General features: G+C 40.6%; 1 protein-coding gene and 1 pseudogene across 1 annotated transcript in view; both read left to right on the top strand.

The window, feature by feature from the left end:
- The window catches only part of LOC139455359 (uncharacterized), a 33,397-nt gene extending 31,216 nt beyond the window's left edge, over positions 1-2,181 (top strand). Inside the window, exon 6 of the mRNA XM_071236917.1 lies at positions 2,128-2,181. Coding sequence (XP_071093018.1) covers positions 2,128-2,181 — 54 coding nt within the window. The remainder of the gene's footprint in view (positions 1-2,127) is intronic.
- An 18,425-nt stretch (positions 2,182-20,606) lies between these two features.
- On the top strand, positions 20,607-23,447 carry LOC139454809 (uncharacterized; annotated as a pseudogene).
- Positions 23,448-26,348: the final 2,901 nt, after the last annotated feature.

Here is a 26,348-nt window from a genome sequence, read left to right as displayed (position 1 = left end):
AGAAGTCAGCAACGATTATGTAGGCGTTCCTTTAATCTTCATTCCATCCAGCTCGTGAAAGAATCTACTAGTATATAAATACTCATAATCATTTGATGTGTTAAATTTGTTAAACTAATCTATTTCTTTCTAATGCTGACAATGCTTCTGATTTATCACGGATGTTGTTGCGGCGTGTAAAAACTGCAGGTTGTAAAGGAAGAGACAGCTACCGGAATTAATCATTTATAATTACCTCACAGCTTTTTTATGTTGTTTTTTCTGAGTCTTACATCGATTCTTGTCAACTAGGGCAATATGATTCACAAGTTTGACCAAAGTAAACAAAACAAAGTTCCAGCATTTTCAGGCAGGTAATTGGCTACGTCATGAATGATTTGGCTTTGACCTGTCAAAATATACGTTCTTTATAAAGTTCACTCTGCAAATTTCTATTCAGTTAATTAGAAAAAAGACTTCATGTGTGATCTCGTATGGATAGTTCAAATAGCTATCATGATAAACAAACAATTCTGACATCCCTAGGGTTTATTTTATATGTAGCCACCGATATTCCGGGTTAGAACTGGTACCCATCAACCTCTGCAGGTTGTAAGAGGCGACTTAGTGGTCAGGCTCTGGGACTTAGTTGACCGTGAAGATCCGGGGTCGAATAGGTCTTCAGCAACCCATGCTTGCCGTAAAAGGCGACTATGCTTGTCGTAAGAGGCGACTAACGGGATCGGGTGGTCAGGCTCGCTGACTTGGTTGATGCATGTCATCGATCTCACCTAGTGACTATATGTTCATCTCCTCGGCCAACTATTCTTTGCCAAAAAATGTCAGGGATAATTAACTGCACAGTCTTTGTGATCAGATTGGGAATGCGTCGTCTAACACGTCATCAACGGTTATTTGATTCTTAAAACTGGTAGAATACAGCGAAAGGGTAGCCATTATATATGTTCAATGTGTCTGTGATTTGCAGACTTTGGAACAGGGTTCTGCAGATTCAGAATGTTAATGATCGCCCCGCACCGTGCACCCAAAGTCAACAACAGGATCCATGATCGATTAATCTGAAACCAGGCTTTAAGAAATCGAGCCCAATGAAATCGCTGTTCACTTGCTTAGCCGGAGTTCAAGTTCCTGATCACACTTTTTGAAATATGTGTGCTCGGCGACCATGTATTGTATTACCGTTAGAGCGTAGAATCTGGGGTAATCGCCAATGGTCTCGTGTAATGTTTTTAGATGACTCCAGATTCATTCTGAATATTTGGGATAGGCAAGGACGGGTATTGATGTGTCCTTATGAACGTTATGTGAAGGTCAACGTGAGCCAACATGACATATTTTTGGGTAGGTCTGTAATCGCTATGACTGCCAGAACGCCACTGCATTTTATCCATGGAAGGGTCACTGGAAATTACAACATACATGTATATACTGGCGCCAATATTTGTGTGCCGTTTGCGCGCCTGCTTGTCAACGTTTTGTCTTTCAATATTTACGCTCGTGTCCACTGTGCACGTGTCGTAACTGTTTACATCCAGCAGCAAAACATCACTAGACACCATATGGCCAGCCGTGAGTCCTCACCTTTTCCCTCCAGAGCACCTCTGGGATATGATCGAGAGACCTGACGCCAACGTCAAAGGCTACCCACTACGTCAGCCGAACCAGAGGACAAGACTCCCACAAGTTGTCATTTGGGAGATTGATTCGAACCACGCCACGCTGTATAAATATTTGACCAATCAAGGGTGCTCGACCTATTATTTATCAAGTCATCTCAAACGTTCGTGTTTTTGGACTACACACCCCTTCCCGTTTCTGGTTGTTTGCACCATAACAGTACACCGACAGTATCTTCTGTTGATTGTCATGTTATACCTAGACCTCCCTTTTTGTTATCCATCCATTACCATCACTCGATACATCTTTGTATTAATGTAATCATCTGTTATTTTCAAATATCCACATACGTTTTTGGAGAGTATGAAATAAATTAATATACATTTAGGTCGAAAACATTTTTAAAATCATCCTGCACATGAAATGTGTTTCATTATATTTTTAATATTTAATACGACAGTGTATTTGAAGCGACGATGTTTTTAGTTGATGATCTTGATTCACTTTCAGGAAGTATTTCCAGACGAAGACGTGTCGCTTCTGTCTTGTCTTTTGAAGAACTAAGAGCTGCAGTCGACGTTCGTCTTCCCTTTGTCAATCTTCTTTCAAGTTTCTAACATGCGTGTTGAAGTTCAATAAATTAATTTGTGCTTTAACTACTGGAATGTGTTCTGCTTGCTTCTAAGAGCGCCGATGTAGCCTTGTGGTAAAAACGTTCGTTTGCAACACTAAAGACCCAGGGTATTACTCATGGTCGCTTTCAGATTATATTCTCTGATTTCACTGATGTCTGATGAAACATAACAAAACGACTGACCTGAAGACCCTGTTTAGGCCAGTTTCCGTTGACTGCTCTGAAACCTGTTCAGGATAGTTTCCATGGGCTACCCTGAAGAACCTGTTTTGGCTAGATTCCACAGAAGGTCCGGAAAACCCTGTTAAGGTTAGTTTCCGTTGACTGCTCCGAAGAGCCTGTTTAGGCTACTTTCGGCCTTGGGTCTCAAAGGGTTGTTTGGACAATGAATATGAATGGGTTTCGCTAAATGTCCTGTGCATGACGATACACGTGAGCAGAAAGGTAATATTGGGATTCCCAGAAATTCCGTAGTAATAAAAGTAGTCCACCTCGGTGGGCGTGGCTTTATTTTTTACATTTATTTGGAAATGAATGCAATAACAGGTGACCAATTCAGCCAATCACAATGCAAAAGAATCAGTGAAAACAACCATAATTTAATTATTGTAAATTTAATCTGATGAACAAATAGTTGACTTAACACGTCAAAAGTTTTCTTGTGAACAATTGATCACATTATAACGTTTTCTCAACAATGAGTAATATGGCGTCATATTACCCACGTGATGAAGCTACAGGTGGTGAGATGCTAAATCCACACTCCGGCGCAGCGGTGATTTAGCGTAAAACCACTGCCACAGGTTCATTTGCATATCACGTGACCAGACTTTTCTCTTGTTTGTAAACAAACGCGCTTTTTCAGATTTTTTTACTACTATTTCTACTACGAAGCAGAACTATAGGACTCTCGAGACATTTACAAATAATCACAAGCAATTTTAATGTCATGACAATAAATGGTGTTTTGTTTGGCTAACTTGAAACATTTTGCATTTGGTAACAAATATACTACACAAAACCAACATCCACCGCACGATCGTCTGCTAAAACGGAGTGCGGATCGAAAGATGGCTACCACTATTCGTGTTAACGATTGTGTCAAAACTGACGGAGAAGTTAAGAGGACGGGTGCTATCTATTGTTTAGCCACTTGGAACATTCAATGCCTACAATGCCACTCTAAATGGTGAAATGAGGCAAGTAGGGCGGCAAAGACTTACTTTGGTCACCGAGGCTGTATCGTCGCCCCTATATCAGTTTTGAACCCATTTGAAACTGTTCCAGAATGTGTCTATGAGGAACTATTTAAGGATGACCTTTTTATGATTACCAGGTGACAATTTGTATCATTATGACTGTTCAAACATCGACCATTTCATACATGAAACTCGAAATCAAAATACCTGGAGAAAAATTCAATATGACATAAGTATTTTGTAAAATTTCATGAACGCCAACCCTGATATTAGGCCGGTTGAAACCATACCCAAAAATGAACTATGCGATGTATTGTGTAGCTGTTTCAACTTGACAAAGAAATTTAACGGCCAGGACTATGAACCCAGGTCTTTGACACCAAAGCTGTCAAGTACTGACATATTTCTAAATCAAGGGGTTGCAAAAAGTCCTTGTCACAGGATCGTGAGTTTTCACCGAGGCTGTATCGTCGCCCCTATATCAGTTTTGAACCCATGTGACACTGTTCCAGAATGTGTCTATCAGGAACTATTTAAGGATGACCTTTTTATGATTACCAGGTGACAATGTGTATCATTACGACTGTTCAAACATCGACCATTTCATACATGAAACTCGAAATCAAAATACCTGGAGAAAAATTCAATATGACATAAGTATTTTGTAAAAATTCATGAACGCCAACCCTGATATTAGGCCGGTTGAAACCATACCCCAAAATGAACTATGCGATGTATTGTGTAGCTTTTTCAACTTGACAAAGAAATTTAACGGCCAGGACTATGAACCCAGGTCTTTGACACCAAAGCTGTCAAGTACTGACATATTTCTAAATCAAGGGGTTGCAAAAAGTCCTTGTCACAGGATCGTGAGTTTTCACCGAGGCTGTATCGTCGCCCCTATATCAGTTTTGAACCCATTTGAAACTGTTCCAGAATGTGTCTATGAGGAACTATTTAAGGATGACCTTTTTATGATTACCAGGTGACAATGTGTATCATTACGACTGTTCAAACATCGACCATTTCATACATGAAACTCGAAATCAAAATACCTGGAGAAAAATTCAATATGACATAAGAATTTTGTAAAATTTCATGAACGCCAACCCTGATATTAGGCCGGTTGAAACCATACCCCAAAATGAACTATGCGATGTATTGTGTAGCTGTTTCAACTTGACAAAGAAATTTAACGGCCAGGACTATGAACCCAGGTCTTTGACACCAAAGCTGTCAAGTACTGACATATTTCTAAATCAAGGGGTTGCAAAAAGTCCTTGTCGCAGGATCGTGAGTTTTCAAAGCTTAGCGAAATTCGCTCAACCAAGCAACAAGTTCCGAAAAGTGAGTGAGTGAGTTGGTTTAACGCCGCTTTTAACAGTATTCCATTTATATCACGGCGTGTCAGCTTAATGTGGGAGGAAAGCCCGAAGTGATGCAGGTCTCAGACGTTTACCACGAGCACGGGTATGGTGCTGACAAACCTAGAAACATAATCGGGGCGAACCGGGATTCGAACCCACAATCATAGGTTTCTGGCGTGTTCAAGGGTTGCAACTCTGCACAGCGAATCGCGGCGCCTTAGACGACTGGGCCACCCGTGCCCCCAGTTCTGAGAAGAGAAGGGCGAGGACACTTACCTAATAGGGCCGAAATTCTATCCAATGATTCAATGCCAACGAATTGAGTCTTAATAATCCAGAATCCATTCTCAACACACTATGGTGGAATAACACAAGACACTTTGGTCTCCAAAGCGTAAAACCTCATCACTTGATGAGGTGGGGAGATGAAGTTTGCGCCCGGCAGATTTTTGTTCACCAGATAATCCGTTCTGTTTGACCACGAATTCGAAATTAGCACCTGCCCCTAACCATCCTTGGTTTAAACGTGGACCAGTTGGGGAAAATAAACTTGGCTCACTTGTGTAAAGAATATCCAATTCAGCGTGAATCACTTGAAAACGTGTCAGAAATCAATCGGCCAGGAAAACCAGAATACCGGGCATTGAAGCTATGCAAATTTCCGGTCACAAAAACACCCAAAGTGTGAACAGCTACAGCAGTGTCTCAAACGTGAAATTGGTAACACTCGCGGTGACCTTGCCCTTCCCGAAAGCACATTGTACAACGTGTGAAGCCCATTTCTGGCATCTCCCCGAGGCAAAAGAGTTAACTGACTTTGAAAGTCCAGTTTCCACCCTTGCCGAACTAGGCTGGAATTCCTGGGCTCGATCGTAGCGCCACCAGTGGTTATTACGAGTCATGTCCTTTCTATGCCTCTCCTATTGACCAATCAGATTCAACCTCTCGTATCACTTGCATTTGTTTCAAACAAAACGGTGGCGCCCAGTCAAGACGATCTGATCGATAATCAAGATCTATTTTGTGATAAAACGAGTCTTACATCGCGAAATGCATCAAATCACGTGAGCACCTTGATTAAAAACATGAAAAGATTTAGGAAATATCTGTTGACAACGAGTTAGCGGGGCACATGCTTTGCAAATCCTGCAGTCGACCGAAATCTGCACGACAGTTTACGAACCGGATTTCGATTTCGATGCGCTATTTTGATTGGACTATGCATAGGCTGGTTAGTCCAGCCAAAATCTAACTCCATAATACCAGCCTAGTTCGGCAAGGGTGGAAACTGGACTTTTATAGTCAGTTAACTCACTTGCCTCGGGAAGATGATTTCTGGAGTCCCCCGCCGTGATATTGCTGAAATATTACTAAAAGCGGTGTAAAACCATACTCACTCACTCGAAAGCACATCTCGTTCCGTCAATGTTGTGACCTCCGCACAATCCGAGCAAACTCGCTATGACTTTGTCAATTCCATTTTCTCTGCTCCTATATATGGAGGAACGATAAACATTAACTTCCTTGGTGACCACAGTGATTTCTATGCTCCGAACGCCAGAAGCTGGAAATGAGGTCCACTGACAACAGCTATGTTGAGAAGGCTAACCGTTGAATGCACTAGCGGCGTGAGTGACCGTCTACGCGGCATGGCCGAGATTCAAATGGGAGGTGACGTTTGACTTTTTACTTGTTCTTTGTACACACATCATACATATTCCAGTTATTTACTCTCTCCAAATTAAAACTGTTATTTCCTGATCATGACATGAGCTGTATTGTCACATATTCACACACAAAAAACAGGAACTATTTACCAGTGCGTTAACATGTCTATATTTGGGCGTTTTACTATTCATGCGCAACCAGAGTTCGGGCCAGCTTCCAGTCAGTAACGAAAACGCTATTTTCGTCCATCAAAGTGTGGATAATAAATAAAATACTACACTCGTTCTCGTAAGATACTATTTTTACGAAACCGGTGAATTTTCTATGGTATCTAACTGAGCGAAATAGAGGTCAGATGTCATAGAAAGTTCACTCGTTTCGTGAAAATAGTTTCTTACTAGAACAAGTTTAGTATTCTCTACATATGGCTTTGACCAATCAGCACTGAGAATCGCCAATATGTACATGGGAAACATCGGAAAGTTCTATACTCGATCTTTCTATCCTTATTGGCGCTACACGTAAATAGATTACATAGCAAACTGTCATAAAACAGTCAGAGCTGCAGATAACTTTTTGACAATTGAGTTTTTACTCGACGGTTTCTATTTTAATTGGCTTATTACATTTTTTATTGGGTAACCAATATTTTTTCACTCATCAATTCATCACTCTTTTCGGTTTTTCCCAAAATGAGTAAACACTTTGAGTTTTAAAAAAAATGAAATAATGTTTCAGATGTATATAACGTTTCTTAATATAGGATTGACTCGGAAAGTAAATTAGTTCGAAATTGTGTTTCGAAAATTAACTCCGTTGTACGCATGCTGAAAAAGTTTCATTAGGTATTTACGCGTGCTGTTATTATACATTTGAGTTTTTCATGCATGCGTTTCTGTACGCAAGTGAATTGAGAGCAATTGGGTTTTGAATTAAAAAAATAAAAATTTCTTTTTATTTTTTTTTTTTTTTAATTTATTTTTTTTTGGGGGGGGGGGGGGGGGAGGGGAGGGGGGGGTGTTTTACGCAAATACGCAGCTTATCTGTAGCTCTGATAACACGTGTATCATCACACGGGCATGGAATCTGATTGGACTTTGACACTTGTTGCACTACTTTTGATTCATTCACCCATAGGGGCGGTCTGGTAGCCTAGTGGTTAAAGCGTTTGCTCGTCACGCCGAAGACCCGGGTTCGATTCCCCACATGGTACAACGTGTAAAGCCTTTATCTGATGTGATATTTGCTGGCGCATTCCTAAAAGCGGCGTAAAACCATACTCACACATTCATAGGTTTGTAAAGGCGACTTTGCTTGTAAGAGACGACTAACGGAATCGGGTGGTCAGGCTCTCCGACTTCGTAGATGCATGTCATCGATCCCAATTGCGTGGATCGATGCGTATGATGTCAATCACTGGATTGTCTGGTCAAGACTCGATTATTTACAGACCGCCGTCATATAGCTGGATTATTGCTGAGTGCGGCGTTAAACAACAAACCAAACCGAAAAATCGTTCAGACCGGCCTTTGTCATACAGCTGGAATATTGCTAAGTGCAGCGAAAACAACGCACGCACACACTTTTTGTGGTTAAATGGATGAAGATTGGATACTTGACCATGTAGATTTATTCATTGAAACAAAATTGAATATCTAAGAACATCACATTCATTCATCACCAATTCAATATTATTGATCTAGAGACATGTAATACAGCTCCAATTAGAAGCACCCCCTATCTGATCTACTAGAAAAATAACGATCAAACGGAATCGACCAGGCCTTTGACAACCCATGTATACAAAATCAATACAGATTTGCTGTACTTTGTGTGTTGTCAGAAGAATAGAGGAGCAGAGGGGAGGAGATTAAACTTTGAAGGATCTCGGATAGCAGTGATTGAGTGGGTATGGTTTTAAGCCGCTTTTAGCAATATTCCAGCAATACCACAGCGGGGGACACCAGAAATTGGCTTCGCACATTGTACCCATGTCGGGAATCGAACCCGGGTCTTCGGCGTGACGAACGAACGCTTTAACCACTAGGCTACCCGACGGCCCCCTCGGATAGAAGAATAAACAACGATCGGACAAAGGAGTATACACTTGAAAATTGGATTTGAACAAATAATTACAAACGTTAATAGGCTGAAAACCGTCGCCGAAACACTGCGAATTTAGGTCAAAACACTATGATTCCCGTATCCAATACGTAACCATCGAATAACCATTTCTTGTTTTATTAGCCGCCGTAAAATATGGGCGAATTTATTTTCTTTTGTCTGGCAGTCTTGAGTAAGTGAGTTCGGTTATACACCGTTTTCTACAGAATTCCATTTATATCACAGTTTAATGTGGGAGGAAAGCCCGAAGTGATGCAGGTCTTTATCATTCCATATGTTTGTTTGTATAAAAACTAACGTATGTTATTCAATCGCATTTCGAATTTGCATAGTACAGCCTGTGGGTTTATAGCTAGAAATGTAGGCTACACAGTGTTGTCGACATATTTGTATGACAAATTGTGTTAATTTGCAAAAGGTTAAAGGGAAAGTTCACACGGAAATGAGCCTATTTTTCTTGTACTTTTTCCACATTAAAAGTGTTAACCTAGTAGTGTCATAGACAAAAATATAAAAACATCACAATTAATTAACATATTTTTTGCGTTAAAAAGATTTATATTTTTCACATTTACCAAGTGTTCTATTTCCATAACAAAAACACCATGGCTTATGCCCCTTGCAACATGACGTCATTGGTGCCAATTGATAAACATTATGACGTCATCATGCTTTGTTAGAGCCGCTTCACGTGGTGTAGGTACAGGTGTGTGATTCTAGCGTCTCAGATGCCAGCCAGCATAGTGTTATGCTGAGTCACCACTGCGCTGGAGTGTGTCGTAGGCCATGTTGTTTTACCGCAAACTGGTACTTGATATCTTTTGCGTTGAGAATAGACAGGGACCCAGTTGAATTGGCACCAATTACGTCATAATCTAAGGGAGATAACTCAGGCATGTTTAGCTCGAAAAACGAAGGCCTCATAACAGCATAGCATTTTCACACTATTGTGAGCTTCCTACTTTCACTGTGAAAAAAATGAGTTTATATTTTCAAACACAGATACTAACTAATTCTAAAATTGCGTTTTGTTTAGAAAAAGAAAGAAAGTGATTTTTGCGTGTACACTTCCCCTTTAAGATAAAAGTAAGTGAAACATCAAAATATTGAAAAACAGACTCCATGTCCCTTATGGGCCACCGTAGAACACATATGTAGTTTCAAGCCACACCTCCGCGGTCCCAATCTAATTTAACAGGTTTTAAAGACTAAATTATATGTACATGAAAAATTCATTGTCATGATAACTCGAAAAAACATTGTTTCGTCTCAATGAAATGCATCGATTGACCACATTGATCATTCAGGCAACTGTCTGCCTTTGGAGACAACACACTAAAACTACGGTTATAACGAACACGCTTATAACGAACTGACGGATATGACGGACTCTTTTTGGTCCCGTATATTTACTGTATATATATGATGTACGTATGCTTACAACTAAGTACGGTTATAACGAACACGCTTATAACGAACTGACTGATATAACGACTCTTTTTGGTCCCGTCTATTTGCTGTATATATCATGTACATATGCTTACAACGAACTACGGTTATAACAAACTAATATTAATGGTTCCTTTGGGTTCGTATTAACCGTAGTGTATAAGTTTATAATTTAATTAACTTGATTTGCGTCAGCCACTGTGTGTGACCAAAGCGTGTTTGCCGGATAACGCCAAATATACGATAGCTACGCGATAAATTGCTAAGAACAAAGAAAAACGAAGCGTTGTTTATTTCACGGTAAAACATTGTTCTATTATGACGTCATTTCTAGAGATTCGAACATGCGCTCGCAAATTGATGACGTAAATTGACAGGAAAGTGTCCAGTGAGTTGTTCCCCATAGATGTAGCTGGACAGCGCAGATGAACGCAATGGCCGAACGACCCAAAAGTGGGAGAGATATGACAGTATTGGGAGAAAAGGTGCAGATAATCGCCGTGAGGATTGTGAGAATACCAAACTTAAATCCCCCTGTACATAAACTGGAGTTGTCCGACATTGCCGAGGTCGGATTGTATACAGGTCATCATTATTCCAATGTTTTCAAAGCTTGTACAATTTATTGACATCCTAAAAAGAGGCTTTTCAAAATGTTGATATCTCACATAAGAAATTAACAACTCCCACTCGTCGGTTTTTTTTGTATTTTGAAGATGAATGTGTGAGGAAAGTGACGCAAGTTTACAGCTTCGGTGAAAACCCAAGGATTACAATAATGGTAAATGACGTATTCCAATCCACTTAAATAGGATCCTGGCATGTCTAAGGGACGCAATTCTGCAAGAAGGTCGTAAAAGTAATGTGTATCAAGGTACAGATAGTGCATTTATCCGATATTGTTTTCTCGATGGACCGTATCCTGATTTGTGGGTTTAACTAAACTGAAAAACATCAATGTTTTATATCCATTGGTCTCCTCTTTCATCCTGGGGCCAATTGTAACCCGAAAGTTCCACGGAGTAACCCTAACATGTATGCAATATATATATAGGGTCATAAATGATGTAATGGTTCCAAACCCCAAGTGTGTATTTCGTGTCAACAACTTTACGCTTTAGAAATGTTCCATCGATTTGGCTCAAAAGTTTTAGGTGAGTAGTACCGTTATCTCACGGCGTGTCAGCTGAAGTGCTGAAGCCTGAAATGCTGAACATATGAGACGTCTACTGCCTTGGTGAAACCAACGATCGACCCGATGGCCCTCATGAATCCAATGATAGCCATTTGAACGCCAACTGAAACCATTTACCCCACCCCTATAAAGTGACTATGCTTGTCGTAAGAGGCGACTAACGGGATCGGGTGGTCAGGATCGATGACTTGGTTGATGCATGTCATCGTATCCCAATTGTGTGGATCGATTCTTATGATGTCAATCACTGGATAATCTGGTCTAGAAACGATTATTTACAGACCGCCGTCATATAGCTGGAATATTGCTGAATGCGGCGATAAACAACAAATCACAGGGATGGTGCTGACAAGCCCAGACACATAATCACGGCGATCCATCGAACGACTCGAATCCACGTTTATACGATCCTGTAATGCACAAGGGACGTTACTCCGCACCGCGAATTAGACGGCTAACACTTTCCTTCCCCCGTGCATCAAATACACTATTATTAACCCAGAAATTGAGAAGACTATACCTTTTAGTCAGTGAGTGAGTTGGAGCTAGGCTTAACTCCGTTTTGATCAGTATTTCAATTATACATCATATCACGGCGGCCGTTACATGTAATGAAATCTTGTTATTTCACAGTCTTCCAGCCATCGAATGTCCAATTATCCGTATTTCGAGACAAGCGGGATGAAGCTATTACACTGCGGTGCTTATACAGATCTGGACGGGGTCATAACACTACACCGTCTTAATGATGTTAACAAGGGTATTATTGGACTTCAAACTAACGAAGTTATTACAAAGTCTAAAATCAAGAGATTCATTGGTTAATAGTTCCAAAATATTGTCCAAACTGCTTTTGGAATATTATAATAAACTATTGCTGTGCCTATCGAATTTAAAATATACCTATGTCCATTGAACTTGAACCTGTACCCAACTTTGATATGCGGCCAATTGCAAGCCACATCCATTCGGAGCCGCCACCCGTCTAAGCGCCATCACTGAACACGTATGTATGGACGAAACATGTTTGAATATTGATTGCTAGTCGCTTCATAGCCCCAGCAGCACACAGTAGGTTGGGGAATTCACGTGCAGGTGCCCGTTGCATGTCCACAAGATCACTTATGCACCAGGACGTACTTTATAACACAGGTACCAGAAGATACGTAGGTACCCGGAGGTACGTTATAACATACGCACCAGGACCTACTTTATAACATAGGTACCAGGACCTACTTTATGACATTGGTAGCAGGGGGGACATTATTGCAGAAGTACCAAACGTGCTTTATCAGAAGTACCAGGAATATATGTGCCGGAACGCCGTACTTTATTACAGAGATACATAAACTTACCGTATTAGCTTGGTGCCACGAGTGCACAGTATGTACCAGGAGATATAGGTTGCCAGGACTTACTTCATCATTTCAAGTGTTTATCACATTGGTGCCAGGGATTATCACATACGTAACAGGAGACCCAGTAGATACCAGGGGTTCATCAAATGCTTCACAGAAACCTGATATGATGGATCCAAGAACACTCAAGGTAAGATTAGACCTTTGTAATTCTTTAAATTTGTCAGGTTATTCTAAACGAATTGAATGTATAATGTTTATCGTATTTAAATTCCTTCACGGGATAAATAAGGAACTTTTTTCCAAATGAATTTAAGCCGCGTTGTCTCTAAACTCTTGCCTCGCACACACATGGTTCATATTGATAGGCATGTTTTGGTCTCTCAACGTTCGTCAGCACCACACGCGTGTACATTCATTCATATCAATACTGCACACGCATGTTTTGTTTGCCATTTGGGTACGAATCTTGGTATCGACGTCGGAGTTTACTAATGAAAGAGTGTGTGTTTTGTTTGTTTGTTTGTTTGTTTGTTTGTTTGTTGCTTGACGCCGCACTCAGCAATATTCTAGCTATATGACGTTGGTCTGAAAATAAACGAGTCTAGATCAGACAATCCAGGGATTGACGTCATGAGCATCGATCCACGGAATTGGGATCGGTGACATGCATCAACCAAGTCAGCGGGCCTGACCACCTGATCCCATCAGTCGCCTCCTACGATAAGCATGGTTGTTGGAGACCAATTCTAATCCGGATCTTCACGGGTTTACATGCATGTCAATTGTTACATAACTCAGGATTTTTAATAAAAACATATTTCTTTTTTAAATTATTTGTTTGGGTGGTTTTGGTGGGGGGTTAGATGTTTTCAGTTGGCGTTCAAATGGTTATCATTGGAGTCGTTACGGCCATGAGTTGGGATTTAAAGGGCTATCAGATTGGATCGTGAGGGTTATCGAGTGTGGTTGAGGGTTATTAGTTAGGGTTCAGATGGTTCAGATAATTATCAGCTCTTACCGCTGTCGATAACAAGACCAAAGGTAACATCGGTTACCAGAGTATACCAATCACGTCAAACGTGTATAGCACGTAGCATAACCCTGCAGCAGCAGCCACATTTGTCTCCCCCAGGATACACGGAGTAGATGTCTGAATGGTCATCTGGCTGGGGTCATCCCAACAGACTCGGGGCCACCATGCATACAAAGGAAACCATTAACACCACGCTCGTTAGATTGTTGGTGCGGAACAAACCACAAGTGCTTCCATGCATTCCGTTAATAATGAAATCGTTATCATTTGGTACGCTGAATTAACTTAATGACGCTTTCATAAATAATTTAGTCATTCGTGAACTTGTATCCAACTTTATCATTTCCGTGTGGCATCACGTCTTGAGTACACTCCATTATGTAACCGAAATGTTCCTACAAGAGCTGTATAAACCCTGCAAGAGCTGTAAAAACCCTGCAAGAGCTGTACAAATCCTACAAGAGCTGTGCAAACCTTACAAGAGCTGTACTAACCCTGCAAGAGCTGTACAAACCCTGTAAGAGCTGTACAAACCCTACAAGAGATGTACTAACCCTACAAGAGCTGTACTAACCCTGTAAGAGCTGTACAAACTCTACAAGAGCTGTACTAACCCTGCAAGAGATGTACAAACCCTACAAGAGCTGTACTAACCCTGCAAGAGCTGTACAAACCTTACAAGAGCTGTACTAACCCTGTAAGAGCTGTACAAACCCTACAAGAGCTGTGCAACCCCAAAATAGCTTACAAACCCTACAAGAGCTGTACAAACCCTGAAAGAGCTGTACAAACCTTACAAGAGCTGTACAAACCTTACAAGAGCTGTACAAACCCTGCAAGAGCTGTGCAAACCCTAAAATAGCTTACAAACCCTGCAAGAGCTGTACAAACCCTACAAGAGCTGTGCAAACCCTACAAGAGCTGTGCAAACCCTAAAATAGCGTACAAACCCTACAGGAGCTGTACAAACCCAGCAAGAGCTGTACAAACCTTACAAGAGCTGTACAAACCCTACAAGAGCTGTACAAATTTACAAGAGCTGTACAAACCCTGCAAGAGCTGTACAAACCTTACAAGCGCTTGCAAACCCTGCAAGAGCTGTACAAATTTACAAGAGCTGTACAAACCTTACAAGAGCTGTACAAACCTTACAAGAGCTGTGCAAACCCAGCAAGAGCTGTACAAACCTTACAAGAGCTGTGCAAACCCTGCAAGAGCTGTGCAAACCTTACAAGAGCTGTGCAAACCTTACAAGAGCTGTACAAACCTTAAAAGAGCTGTGCAAACCTTACAAGAGCTGTGCAAACCTTACAAGAGCTGTACTAACCCTGTAAGAGCTGTACAAACCTTACAAGAGCTGTACAAACCTTACAAGAGCTGCCATACGGCTTGGATGCTGCTCAGTACGACAAAACATATCTTATGCCATCAATCAACATCTGAGCCTGAATCAGCAAATAAAATTGAACTTTTTCAAGATCTGGGCAAATGAGATGAATTTAAGAAGAGCCTTGCTCTCTTTCATCCCTGTGGAGGCTCTATGGGAGGACCATCTCCCCCTTGATATTCTCCCAACAATTATTACGGGCAAAATTTATCAACGATAAACAGTTCCACATGGTCTTGGTTCCACGAGGAACAAATGTTGCTAATGTAAATGTATCTCGCCCAGTGCAATTGTAGCAGGTGTATGTTTCAACTCTTCTGTTGTTGCATCCGTGGCTGCTATCCACGTGTTCTGGACAACACCTTGGGGGAGAGAGAGGCCAGCAGATGTATGTTTCAACTCTTCTGTTGTTGCATCCGTGGCAGCTATCCACATGTTCTGGACAACACCTTGAGGGAGAGAAAGGCCAGCAGATGTATGTTTCAACTCTTCTGTTGTTGCATCCGTGGCTGCTATCCACATGTTCTGGACAACACCTTGAGGGAGAGAAAGGCCAGCAGATGTATGTTTCAACTCTTCTGTTGTTGCATCCTTGGCTGCTATCCACGTGTTCTGGACAACACCTTGAGGGAGGGGAAAGGCCAGCAGATGTATGTTTCAACTCTTCTGTTGTTGCATCCTTGGCTGCTATCCACATGTTCTGGACAACACCTTGAGGGAGAGAAAGCCCAGCAGGTGTCCGGTTCTACTGTCCTGGATAATCCCTGCACTGGACAGCTAAGGCTAGGTCCTGGGTCTTCCTCCAAATGAACTGAAGAGTGAATCAAACAACCCTTCACTTCAGCATTGGCGAGCTCCATCTCAAGCGTACGGATTGCTGCCAGTTCCATGTCAATCTGGACATAGTCAAGGGCGAAGGGACGGCTGAGTTTCAGTTGAATATTGTTCTTGAGTAGGATGAGGAGCCTTGTCCATGTGTCAACGGTTATCAGATCCACATGGAATTAGTAAAACCAATATTGCCAGTGTAATTGTATCCCGTACGCTTAGCTAACAAATTTTCAATGATTTGAAGAAACCAACTTGCCCAATCCATCTGTGGAATCCGCCATCGATCTGAGAACCCGCCACGGATGAAAGTCCTACCATACCATAGATCTGAGTGATATGCATAATTATATACATAGTGTGGGAACAATGAGGTGGTCAGGCTCGCTGACTTGGCTGATGCATGCCATCGTATCCCTAATTGCACATGAACCAAAATCGTTAGCCTCCCTTTGTTTGTCTAGGATGCTGTTAATGACAATCGCGAAGAGCAGGGTGTAGATTGTTTTCCTTTGGCTTATATTCCGCTGATGAGCTCGACGTAGTTGAAATCAGAGACAATGTTACCATAATGCAATCTTTGTCACGTTGCCACTACCATTCCATGAGGATCCGGGTTAGAATTGATCTTCAGCAAACCATGCTTGTTGCAAGAGGCCTCTACGGGATCGTGAGGTCGGGCTTGCGTAGATCGATGCTCATGATGTCAAACACTGGTTTGTCTGGTCCAGACGCGATTATTTACAGACCAGTGTCATATAGCTGCAATATTGCTGAGTGCAGCGTTAAACAACAAACACACGCACGCACACATACACATACATACACACACACAAACACTCACACACAGACACAAACACACGCACAGACACACACACACACATACACACAAACAGACAAACACACACACACACACAGAGACACACACAAACACACGCACAGACACACACACATACACACAAACACACGCACAGACACACACAGACAAACAGACACACACACACACACGCACAGAAAAAACAGTAGAAAGGAACAATTTCACTACAGGAACAGGTACTGTTTGACATAAACGGGCGTGGATCTGAAGACTTGGTTCCAAGGTTTGGTAAGAGATGAAGGTGCTGTTCATGTAGATGGTGTCAGCTGACTGAAGTGCCTGGAACTGCTCTGCTCCTAAATCTTAATATCTTAACCGTACGTTGTTTGTACGTAACAACTGACTTCAATAGTATTTTACGTTTATGGAGCAATGAACGAAAATACCTGTGGCCATACTCCATAAACGCAAAACAATATTGAAGTCACTTTATAAATAAATACGTGAACAATAATGCCTTTTCAAACTCCTTTTAATCAGTAGCACACAGGGGCGGTCGGGTAGCCTAGTGGTTAAAGCGCTCGCTCGCCACGCCGAAGACACGGGTTCGATTCCCGAAATGGGTACAATGGTTGAAGCCCATTTCTGGTGTCCCCTGCCGTGATATTGCTGGAATATTGCTAGAAGCGGCGTAAAACCATACTCACTCACTCACTCATTAGAACACAGAAAACTGTAGACAACACTACGGAAGCAGTGACATCGTTCTACCCAAAAAACCCGCGACAAAAGAAGCACTCATCGGCCAATTAGGCAACAGTAGCCCAGTAGTAAGTCTGCTTGTTAAGTGACATAATGTTCTGGCATCAAATACTTACGTGTTATAAAGTGGAACTTAAATGGCTCCTGTCTAATGCACGGTATATGTACAAATGGTCCCGATAAGAACAACTCAAGAGTCACACTTAAATTTAATACATGTTCGACTGCGCTAAAACTTGACTTGGTGTAAAGTGCTGTGTATGTGTCATCTCAATCCATTATTCACATCCTTTCAGGGAATAGTTTTAACACTGTAACAAATACATTGCAGATTGGCATGTCAGCTTAATGTGGGAGGAGAGCCCGACTTCTACTATTGTCTTACTGTTGTAAGCGACAGGGCAGTCAACAACGTTCAGTTCAAAAATCAAGTCTCACTGCACCAGTGGTGGCCTGGTCGTCTAAGGCGCCGCGATTCGCTGTGCAGAGTTGCGTCCCTTGGCCACGGCAGAAACCTATGATTGTGGGTTCGAATCCCAGTTCGCCCCGATTGCGTTTCTAGGTTTGTCAGCACCATACCCGTGCTCGTGGGTTTCACCGAAGTGGTAAACGTCTGAGACCTGCATCACTTCTGTCTTTCCTCCCACATTAAGCTGACACGCCGTGATATAACTGGAATACTGTTAAAAGCGGCGTTAAGCCCAACTTACGCACTCACTCCCATCTAATTTCCGGTTTACTCTGTAACATATTTAATAAGAAAATATAAAGGTCCTCTATACTGACATCTATTGTCCGTTTAATGAGCTGTTGACATCATATTACTGGTTTTAATTAGCGATTTACAATGTATTGCTGGGTTGAATGAGTGATGGTTTTAGCAATATTCCAGCAATAACACGGCGGGGGACACCAGAAATGGGCTTCACACATTGTACCCATGTCGGGAATCGAACCCGGGTCTTCGGCGTGACGAACGAACGCTTTAACCACTAGGCTACCCGACCGCCCCGGGTTAAATGAACGATGTCTATCAATTGGGCATCAATGCACAGCAGAACAAAATGATGTCCAATGCAATTCTCTATTTTGACTTTTTGACCATATTTTCCCGTGTGTTTTTTCAGGTGAACAATTGACTTGCCTTTGCATGTGTTTGTGACGGGTGCCAACGGTATGGCAGAACACGCTCACCTTTTCGCGAACACCTAGTATCGTTACTAATTGATAGTGATTCATAAACACATGCTCATGATAAAGTTGGACTTGTACAGTCGACTCTGCTTTATTGATTTATGCAGATAATTCTATAGGGATAGAACATGCAGCATGTAAACCTTCCCATGAGAAACGACTCAGGCTTTAGTTATTGATACGCACCCATGGCATTACAATACACTTAGATACTGATAGTTACGGTTGACAAACCTGTAGATATAGACCAGATAGGTCAATACCTGACGTTTACTCGGGATTCTCAATGGAGCAGCCAATGATCACTATTGATTAATAGACCAAACCCTCTCCCGATAAACACTCAACGATCAATCTCCCACTGGCCCTCAACAAATTGTAGATTTGTTTTTCAAAGCTTTGTTCCCAATGCTGAATTTATGGGGAAGAAATTTGTACAGTAAACTACGGTTATAACGAACTCGCTTATAACGAACTGACGGATATAACGAACTTACTCTTTTAGTCCCGACTATTTGCTGTAGTTATGCTGTATATATGCTTATAACGAACTATGGTTATAACGAACTAAAATTAGCAGTCCCTTTGGGTTCGTTATAACCGAACTTTACTGTATTGGTAAAACACACCATTAGTTGTTTGGCACGTCATCAGATGAGGTTGCAGTAACCCTCTTTGAAATAGTGAATGGTCGTTCACTCAGCAATATTACAGCTATACGACGCCGGTCTGTAAATAAGCGAGTCTGGACCAGAAAACCCAGTGTTTGACATCATGAGCATCGACTACGCGAGTCCGACCTCCCGTAGTCGCCTCTTGCAATAAGCATGGTTTGCTGAAGATCAATTCTAACCCGGATCTTCATGGAATGGTTATCGCCACGTGACAAAGATTGCATTATGGTAACATTGTCTCAGATTTCAACTACGTCGAGCTCATCAGGGGAATATGACCAAGGAATACAATCTGCACCCTGCTCTTCGCGATTGCCATTAACATCATCCTAGACAAACAAAGGGAGGCTAACGATTTTGGTTCATTAGCAAATAATTAAATTTTCGTTGTGTTCATTGAAATTCCTGCATTCTGATTAGCTGAATTGGTCACGTGTCATTGAATTCATTTCCCAATGAATGTAAGAAATTAAGCCACGCCCACCGAAGCGGACTACTTTTATCACTACGGAATGTCGGGGAATCCCAGTGTACAGTGGAGGGAATTCCCTTTCTGCTCACCTGTATCTTCTTGAGTGAGTGAGTGAGTATTGTTTTACGCCGCTTTTAGCAATATTCCAGCAATATCACGGCGGGGGACACCAGAAATGGGCTTCACACATTGTACCCCTGTCGGGAATCGAACCCGGGTCTTCGGCGTGACGAGCTAACGCTTTAACCACTAGGCTACCCGACCGCCCCTGTCTCTTCTTGAAGTTATCAGGACTAATAAAATTTTAGTGTTATATTGGGGTATCAAACATATCAACAACAAAACACAAATCACATGGTTCAAAGTTAATAAAGAGTTTACTAACGAAATAAAGAGTTTACAGGTATGTATGTCTTGTCTGGTATCCGTAGTTACCGTATTTATCACGCGCAGTCCAGAAACAATCGTTTGCATCGTCTTGAGTACAAAGCAACAATATGGCCGACTTCAACTACGGAAGTGTTGATGTAGGCGATTCAAAGAGTGTATTTGGGTTTCAATCTGGAGACAATGCCATATTTGGTCCCGGATTCGATGACTTAAATTTTCTGGATCATTTTAATCTGGAAGAAATAGAAACTTTGATAGAGATTACGGCTTCAACTACTCCCAAAACTGCAACTCAAGAAATGGAAATGGCTTTACAAGACAACATAGGTCCAACGCTAGCACCGTCAAGATTCAAGAAATTATCAGATCGAGACTTGCTACAACTTGACGAAAGCAGGCAATCAAACAAAGAGAAATACAAAATGGGGTGTAAAAATGTTTCAAGGTAAGCCCTATGTTCCCAAAGTAACGAAATAAATATAACCTCACGGTGATCATTGTGGTATTGCCCACGATCTATATTTAAAAAATCGGGAGCCATATTTCGTTGTCTACGCCTCGAGATGCAACTGAATTTAATTCTACGACATTTCCTTCTGAAATGATACAATAGGTTCCTATTTCATATCTTGGCCTAATATTCCTCGTTATATAAGTCCCTACACAGCACAAACATATTATTGACACCGGTGACCTAATGAAAATTAGTACTTATCTCCATTCTGCCTTCAATCCTGTCATCCTCCGGTACCGAGTATGGCACAACTTAGCCATCCATTTCGTCAGTCGTGGTCTTGAGTTTCATCAACGATTCAGTTGATGGATCTCTATTCGTGGATGATTTTAATATTTCATGCCGTGGTAAAAATATGAATACTGTCGAAAGGCAACTACAATTGTGTCTAAATAAAATCCATAAATGGTCATTAGAAAATGGTTTTAAATTTTCAAAATTTAAAACAAACTGTATCCACTTTTGCAGAAGATACAAACCACATAAAGACCCAGAACTAGTTTTAGATGGCACTCCTATTGAAGTTGTAAAGGGGGCAACGTTTTTGGGCATCATTTTCGATCATCATTTGACCTTCATACCGCACATCAAGTATTTGAAAAATAAATGTCTGAAAGCACTTGACTTGCTTAAAGTTGTTTCAAATTCCAAGTGGGGAGAAGATCAGAAAACCCTCCTCCAACTTTACAGAGCACTTATCCGATCTAAACGGGATTATGGCTCCATCATCTAAGGTGAAGCCTCTTAAAGTAATTTAAAATTATTGGATACAATTCATCATCAAAGTCTGAGGCTTTGCCTTGGTGCCTTCAGAACTTCACCCATTAATAGTCTGTATGTGGAGGCTGACGAGCCATCCCTAAAACACCGTCGCATTAAATTGTCTTTACAATATATCTCGAAATTACATTCTAATAACGCGAATCCAGCATATGACTGTGTTTTTAATCCCCTTTACTAAAATCTCTACAATAAAAAATCATCTCTTAACCCACCACTTGGAATAAGAATACAATCTCATATTTCTGCTGCTAAAATAAATCTTGAAAATATAGCCCCCACTCAGCTTTTGTCTTCTCCACCATGACAGTTAGTGAAACCAGAGGTGGACCTAACCTTAACTAAACTAAGGAAATCTGAAACAAACCAACTGATTTATCAACAACAATAAACTGAATTAAAAAAACTCATATGAAACTTACAAATCAATATTTACAGATGGATCTAAGGATGGTGACGCTGTTGCCAGCGCCACTGTCACTAGATCCAGGACTGTCTCATCCAGATTACCTGATAATTGTTCTGTTTTTACAGCTGAAGCCAATGCCATTCTAGTAGCTCTCAAATATATCAGTAACAGTCAAAATATCAGAAGTTTATCATTTTTTCTGATTCTCTTTCGTGCCTTCAGGCTATTCATAACATGTCATATAAACTTCCACTTTTAATCGAAATAATTGAATTGTTTAATGCTCTTGCTACTGGACAATACTACATCGTTTTTTGTTGGTTACCCAGCCATGTCGGAATAACTGGTAACACAATGGCTGATGCAGCTGCAAAAGCAGCGCTCAACAAATCTGTGACACCACTTCAAATCCCATACAGTGATATTAAACCTGTTTTTAGATGTTAAATTAAAGATCTCATGCAACAGAAGTGGGACACCCAAGTAGGTATCAATAAATTACATGAAATTAAACCAAATATCGGTCATATCTACTTGGGTTGTCCAGATCATTATGCGACGATGTCTTATTGGCTATTCAAGATATACTAATATAATGAATATATATTGAAAGGTGAGGATCCTCCATTCTATATCCATTGTGATTAAAGAATCACTGCCAAGCATGTACTGCTTGACTGTATTTATTTTTCTATCACAAGGGATAAATATTTCAGTGCAACATCAATTATGGATCTTTTTAATAATGTTGCATCTCATTTAATAATTAGCTTTTTAAAAGAAATTTAACTGTTAGATAAATTTTGAATATGTGTATATAGTTAATATTTTACTGTATCAGCAGTGTTTAACTTGTAACTGAGATTGTTAGTGGCTATATCCTCATAGGGGGTAAGTACTGTAAAATTATTGTCGATGTGACTATAAATATTCACTCACTCACTCATCAACAGCTTACTCCCACATCATTTCATTTTGACACAGATGAAAACAACTTCAGAATGTAACACTGTCGCATGAAACAAAACACAATAAATATCCAAGGTGGTCTGTGTAGCGATGAAGCGGCGTGCGACAAGCGCAAATACGCTACAAAGGATGACAAACGTCCTGTCAATTCACTTCGCCAACTCCTTGAAAAAAGTGACCCCAGTGCACAATCACTTTTTTGTCATTGCAACAAAGATACACTTAGTTCCCCGGACACACACAACACTTGGTACACCACAACTTATGTCAAAAGTTACCAGTTCTCTCGCTTCATGTCAGACATTTGTCGAAATGCCAAATGCAGCAAGTCCTACATCGCCTTCGCGACACCTCCATCCAAGCTATGAGCGATGCTGATTTCGAACTTCGTCACATAATGTTCATGAGTGGACACAGAAACGAAGGTTCTGTGCGTAGCTACAGTCGCAATAGAACAACTTCACAGAAACACAGAATTAGCGAGACCTTTAAATCAGCCATTGTCACTCCACAAACCCGTCCCGCACAAGCACTGCATAACATCACAGCCCCCACTCGTCCCAGACAGTTAGACCACAGGACCATGTACGAATACAAATTTTAAAAATTCGAAAAAAAAATCATAGACGAGAGACCACAGGACCATCTAACAATAAAAATATAAAAAAGTCGCAAAAAACTCATAGACGAGGCCTAGACCGACCATGTAACAATAAAAATTAAAAAAGTCAACAACAACAAAATCATAGACGAGAGGCTCTTTTTGTTGTCGAATTTAACCTATGGATTGACTGTATTTTTTTCGCGAAAAACCGATGTGCAAACTTTTGTAAGAATCCGCTACGCGGATTCATACAGTTTGCACATCGGTTTTTCGATTCATACCTCAATGAACCGAAATAAAATACCTAGTCAAACCTTAAATAGCTTGTACATGACGCCGAACAACGGCGACCTCAAGCAGTAAGTCGGCAACTAGGGCAGATGTTTGTTGAGAAAACTGAGGATCTTGTTCCTTCCCCGAAATGTCTGTTTATCTTTATTGCACTTTTAAATGAAGTATTTGCATCCTTTGGCAGTCCTGGTCGTTTTTGCTTTCATTTAATGTGAAATGCGCCAAATTAAAACAACGCTACTATGTATCTACAATGGGTTATTTATTAACGTCATTCCAGTTCTTGAGTCCAATACAGGTTCACTAACAAAAGACACAGTTGTATTTGTCGTGATGGTGATAACAAACACCTACCTGTACTTACAAAGCGTTAAATAAGCTAATTATAGATCAACGGACAACCTTAATATAAATGACCCGTGAAAATCCGGTCTAGATCAAAGGTGACTATGCTTGTCGTAAGAGGCGACTAACGGGATCGTGTGGTCAGGCTCGCTGACTTGGTTGATGCATGGCATCGTATCCCAATTGTACGGATCGATGCTTATGATGTCAATCAATAGATATTCTGGTCCAGACTTGATTATTTACAGACCGCCGTCATATAGCTGGAATATTGCTGAGTGCGGCGTTAAACAACATTCACAACAAAAATCAATCAGTATATGTATATGCAGTAAGGACGTAATATGTGTCACCGGAAGTAGTGTTGGTTTATTGGTCGTATGGGTCACTGTCTATTATGTCCTGTAGGCTTATCATTTTTAAGGTACTGGAAGTGTTAATAACTTAGTACAACAGATTGAGAACCACCTTATATAGAGTGAGAGCCTTCAGAAAAGCATCCCGTTTTCATATCTAATAAGAAACATGAACTTGCAATTTGGAGCCAATTATCTCTGCCTGCATCTTTATATATTAACTTGTTAATGTTCGTTGTCATGACAACATGGTTCAGGATTTGAGCCTTTTACACCTGACATAATCTAACCTACTGCCTTTATAGATCTGGGTCGCATACCTTGTACAAATAACAGGCGTGTCAAGACACTCAAAGAGCTAAACACGTCTATAATATCTTTTCGAAGCGTATGTGATCAATAATACTATCAAAACGCACTAAAGGAACAAAGGTGAAGAGGACAAAGTGTGTATTATTGTTCTTCTTAAACTTTGACGACTTTTGATCCTTCGAATTATCGACCAGTTACATTGACACATCATGTTTGAAAGTCCTTTAAAGTCGTCAGTAATCGATTTTGTATGACACTTGAAATCTATTTTCAAGTATCCAGAGTGGTTTTCGGAAAAAGCAGATGCTTTAAAAATCATTGCATATAACCAACATGTGGTAGCCATCTTTTTCAACCTTACATGATTATTCAGTGAGCGGCCGTTTGGCTTAATGGACATCATAGCTCTATAAAGATTCACGGTTTCACGTTCGGGTAGGTTTCGGGTGGGTTCAACACTGCAATCCGAATCATGGTTGTCTCGAAAGGCACTTTATCCGTCACATTATTTATTATGAAATTTAATAGCCTAACTTGACTTTAACATGGTTGAGTAGACGATCTTCCTTCTTGGATTGTACCATATCTTTAAACCTGCTTTTGAGGTGAGGAGAGGTGAAATTGGGTTTAACGTCGCGTCCAAGATTATTGCACTTATATAGCGACCCTGCTTTTGATCACAGCTTGACATTTTACCCAATATAATTTTCAGTATACTCTGAAACAATTCAGTTTGAAAAGAGGACATCCATTATTCGGTTTTATGAGCTATTGAAATCATTTTGCTGGTTTTAATGAGCGATTGACAATATATTTCAAAAGCCTTTCCTTAAATATAAGAACTGGCCTAAAAGTAGAGTGTGTTGTACGATACCGATTATATCAGAAGCATGTGTTTATGAATCACTATCATAGAGTAATGATATTAAATAGTTATAGAACATGCAGTATGTGATATAAACCATCCCACGAGGACTAAGTCAAGCATATACTATTTTATTATAACCTTCAGTGTGAAAGACGGTTGAGAAATGTCATATTTTCATTTCAGTGAACATAACACCTGATATTTCACTGCTGTGAACATAACACTTGAAGGAACTATTGTCATACAAGAGTTACCTCCCCTCAAATTGTCTCCCATTATCGTAATTAAGTGTCTGGCCCCTTACACAAACTATTGACCTCCTTTTTACGTTACTTCGACACTGACAAGGCAAAATAATGACAGATGGTCATTTATGGAGTTAATATTACTTCTTGACGTTTGTTATTCCATTGAAAATGTTTCGTTATAAACTGTAAATTTCTCATTTATCTCGTCAGTCAAGACTGTTTGCTTCCAAAAGCCATTTTTGTTACTTGACCATCGTATATTCTTTCGCTTCCAATAGCGGTCTCGTAGTTTTAAAGACTATTGTTGAAAAAGTTGATTTTGCATATAATCATATCTATATGTATGAGACCCTAAATATTTTTTGTTATTATTGTTTCCAAACACGAAACTACTTTTTTAGTCGCAAATACAAAGGGTTGTGAATCGTCCCTGTGTGTTAGGTAGGGAGAATTTACGTTTCAAGATTTTTCAGTTGTAATG

This window comes from Haliotis cracherodii, unplaced genomic scaffold (assembly GCF_022045235.1).
Source record: "Haliotis cracherodii isolate W230 unplaced genomic scaffold, xgHalCrac1.p SCAF_11, whole genome shotgun sequence".
Lineage (NCBI taxonomy): Eukaryota > Metazoa > Mollusca > Gastropoda > Lepetellida > Haliotidae > Haliotis > Haliotis cracherodii.
The sequence above is the reverse complement of the archived record's forward strand: the minus strand, read 5'-3'. Positions and strand labels throughout refer to the sequence as shown.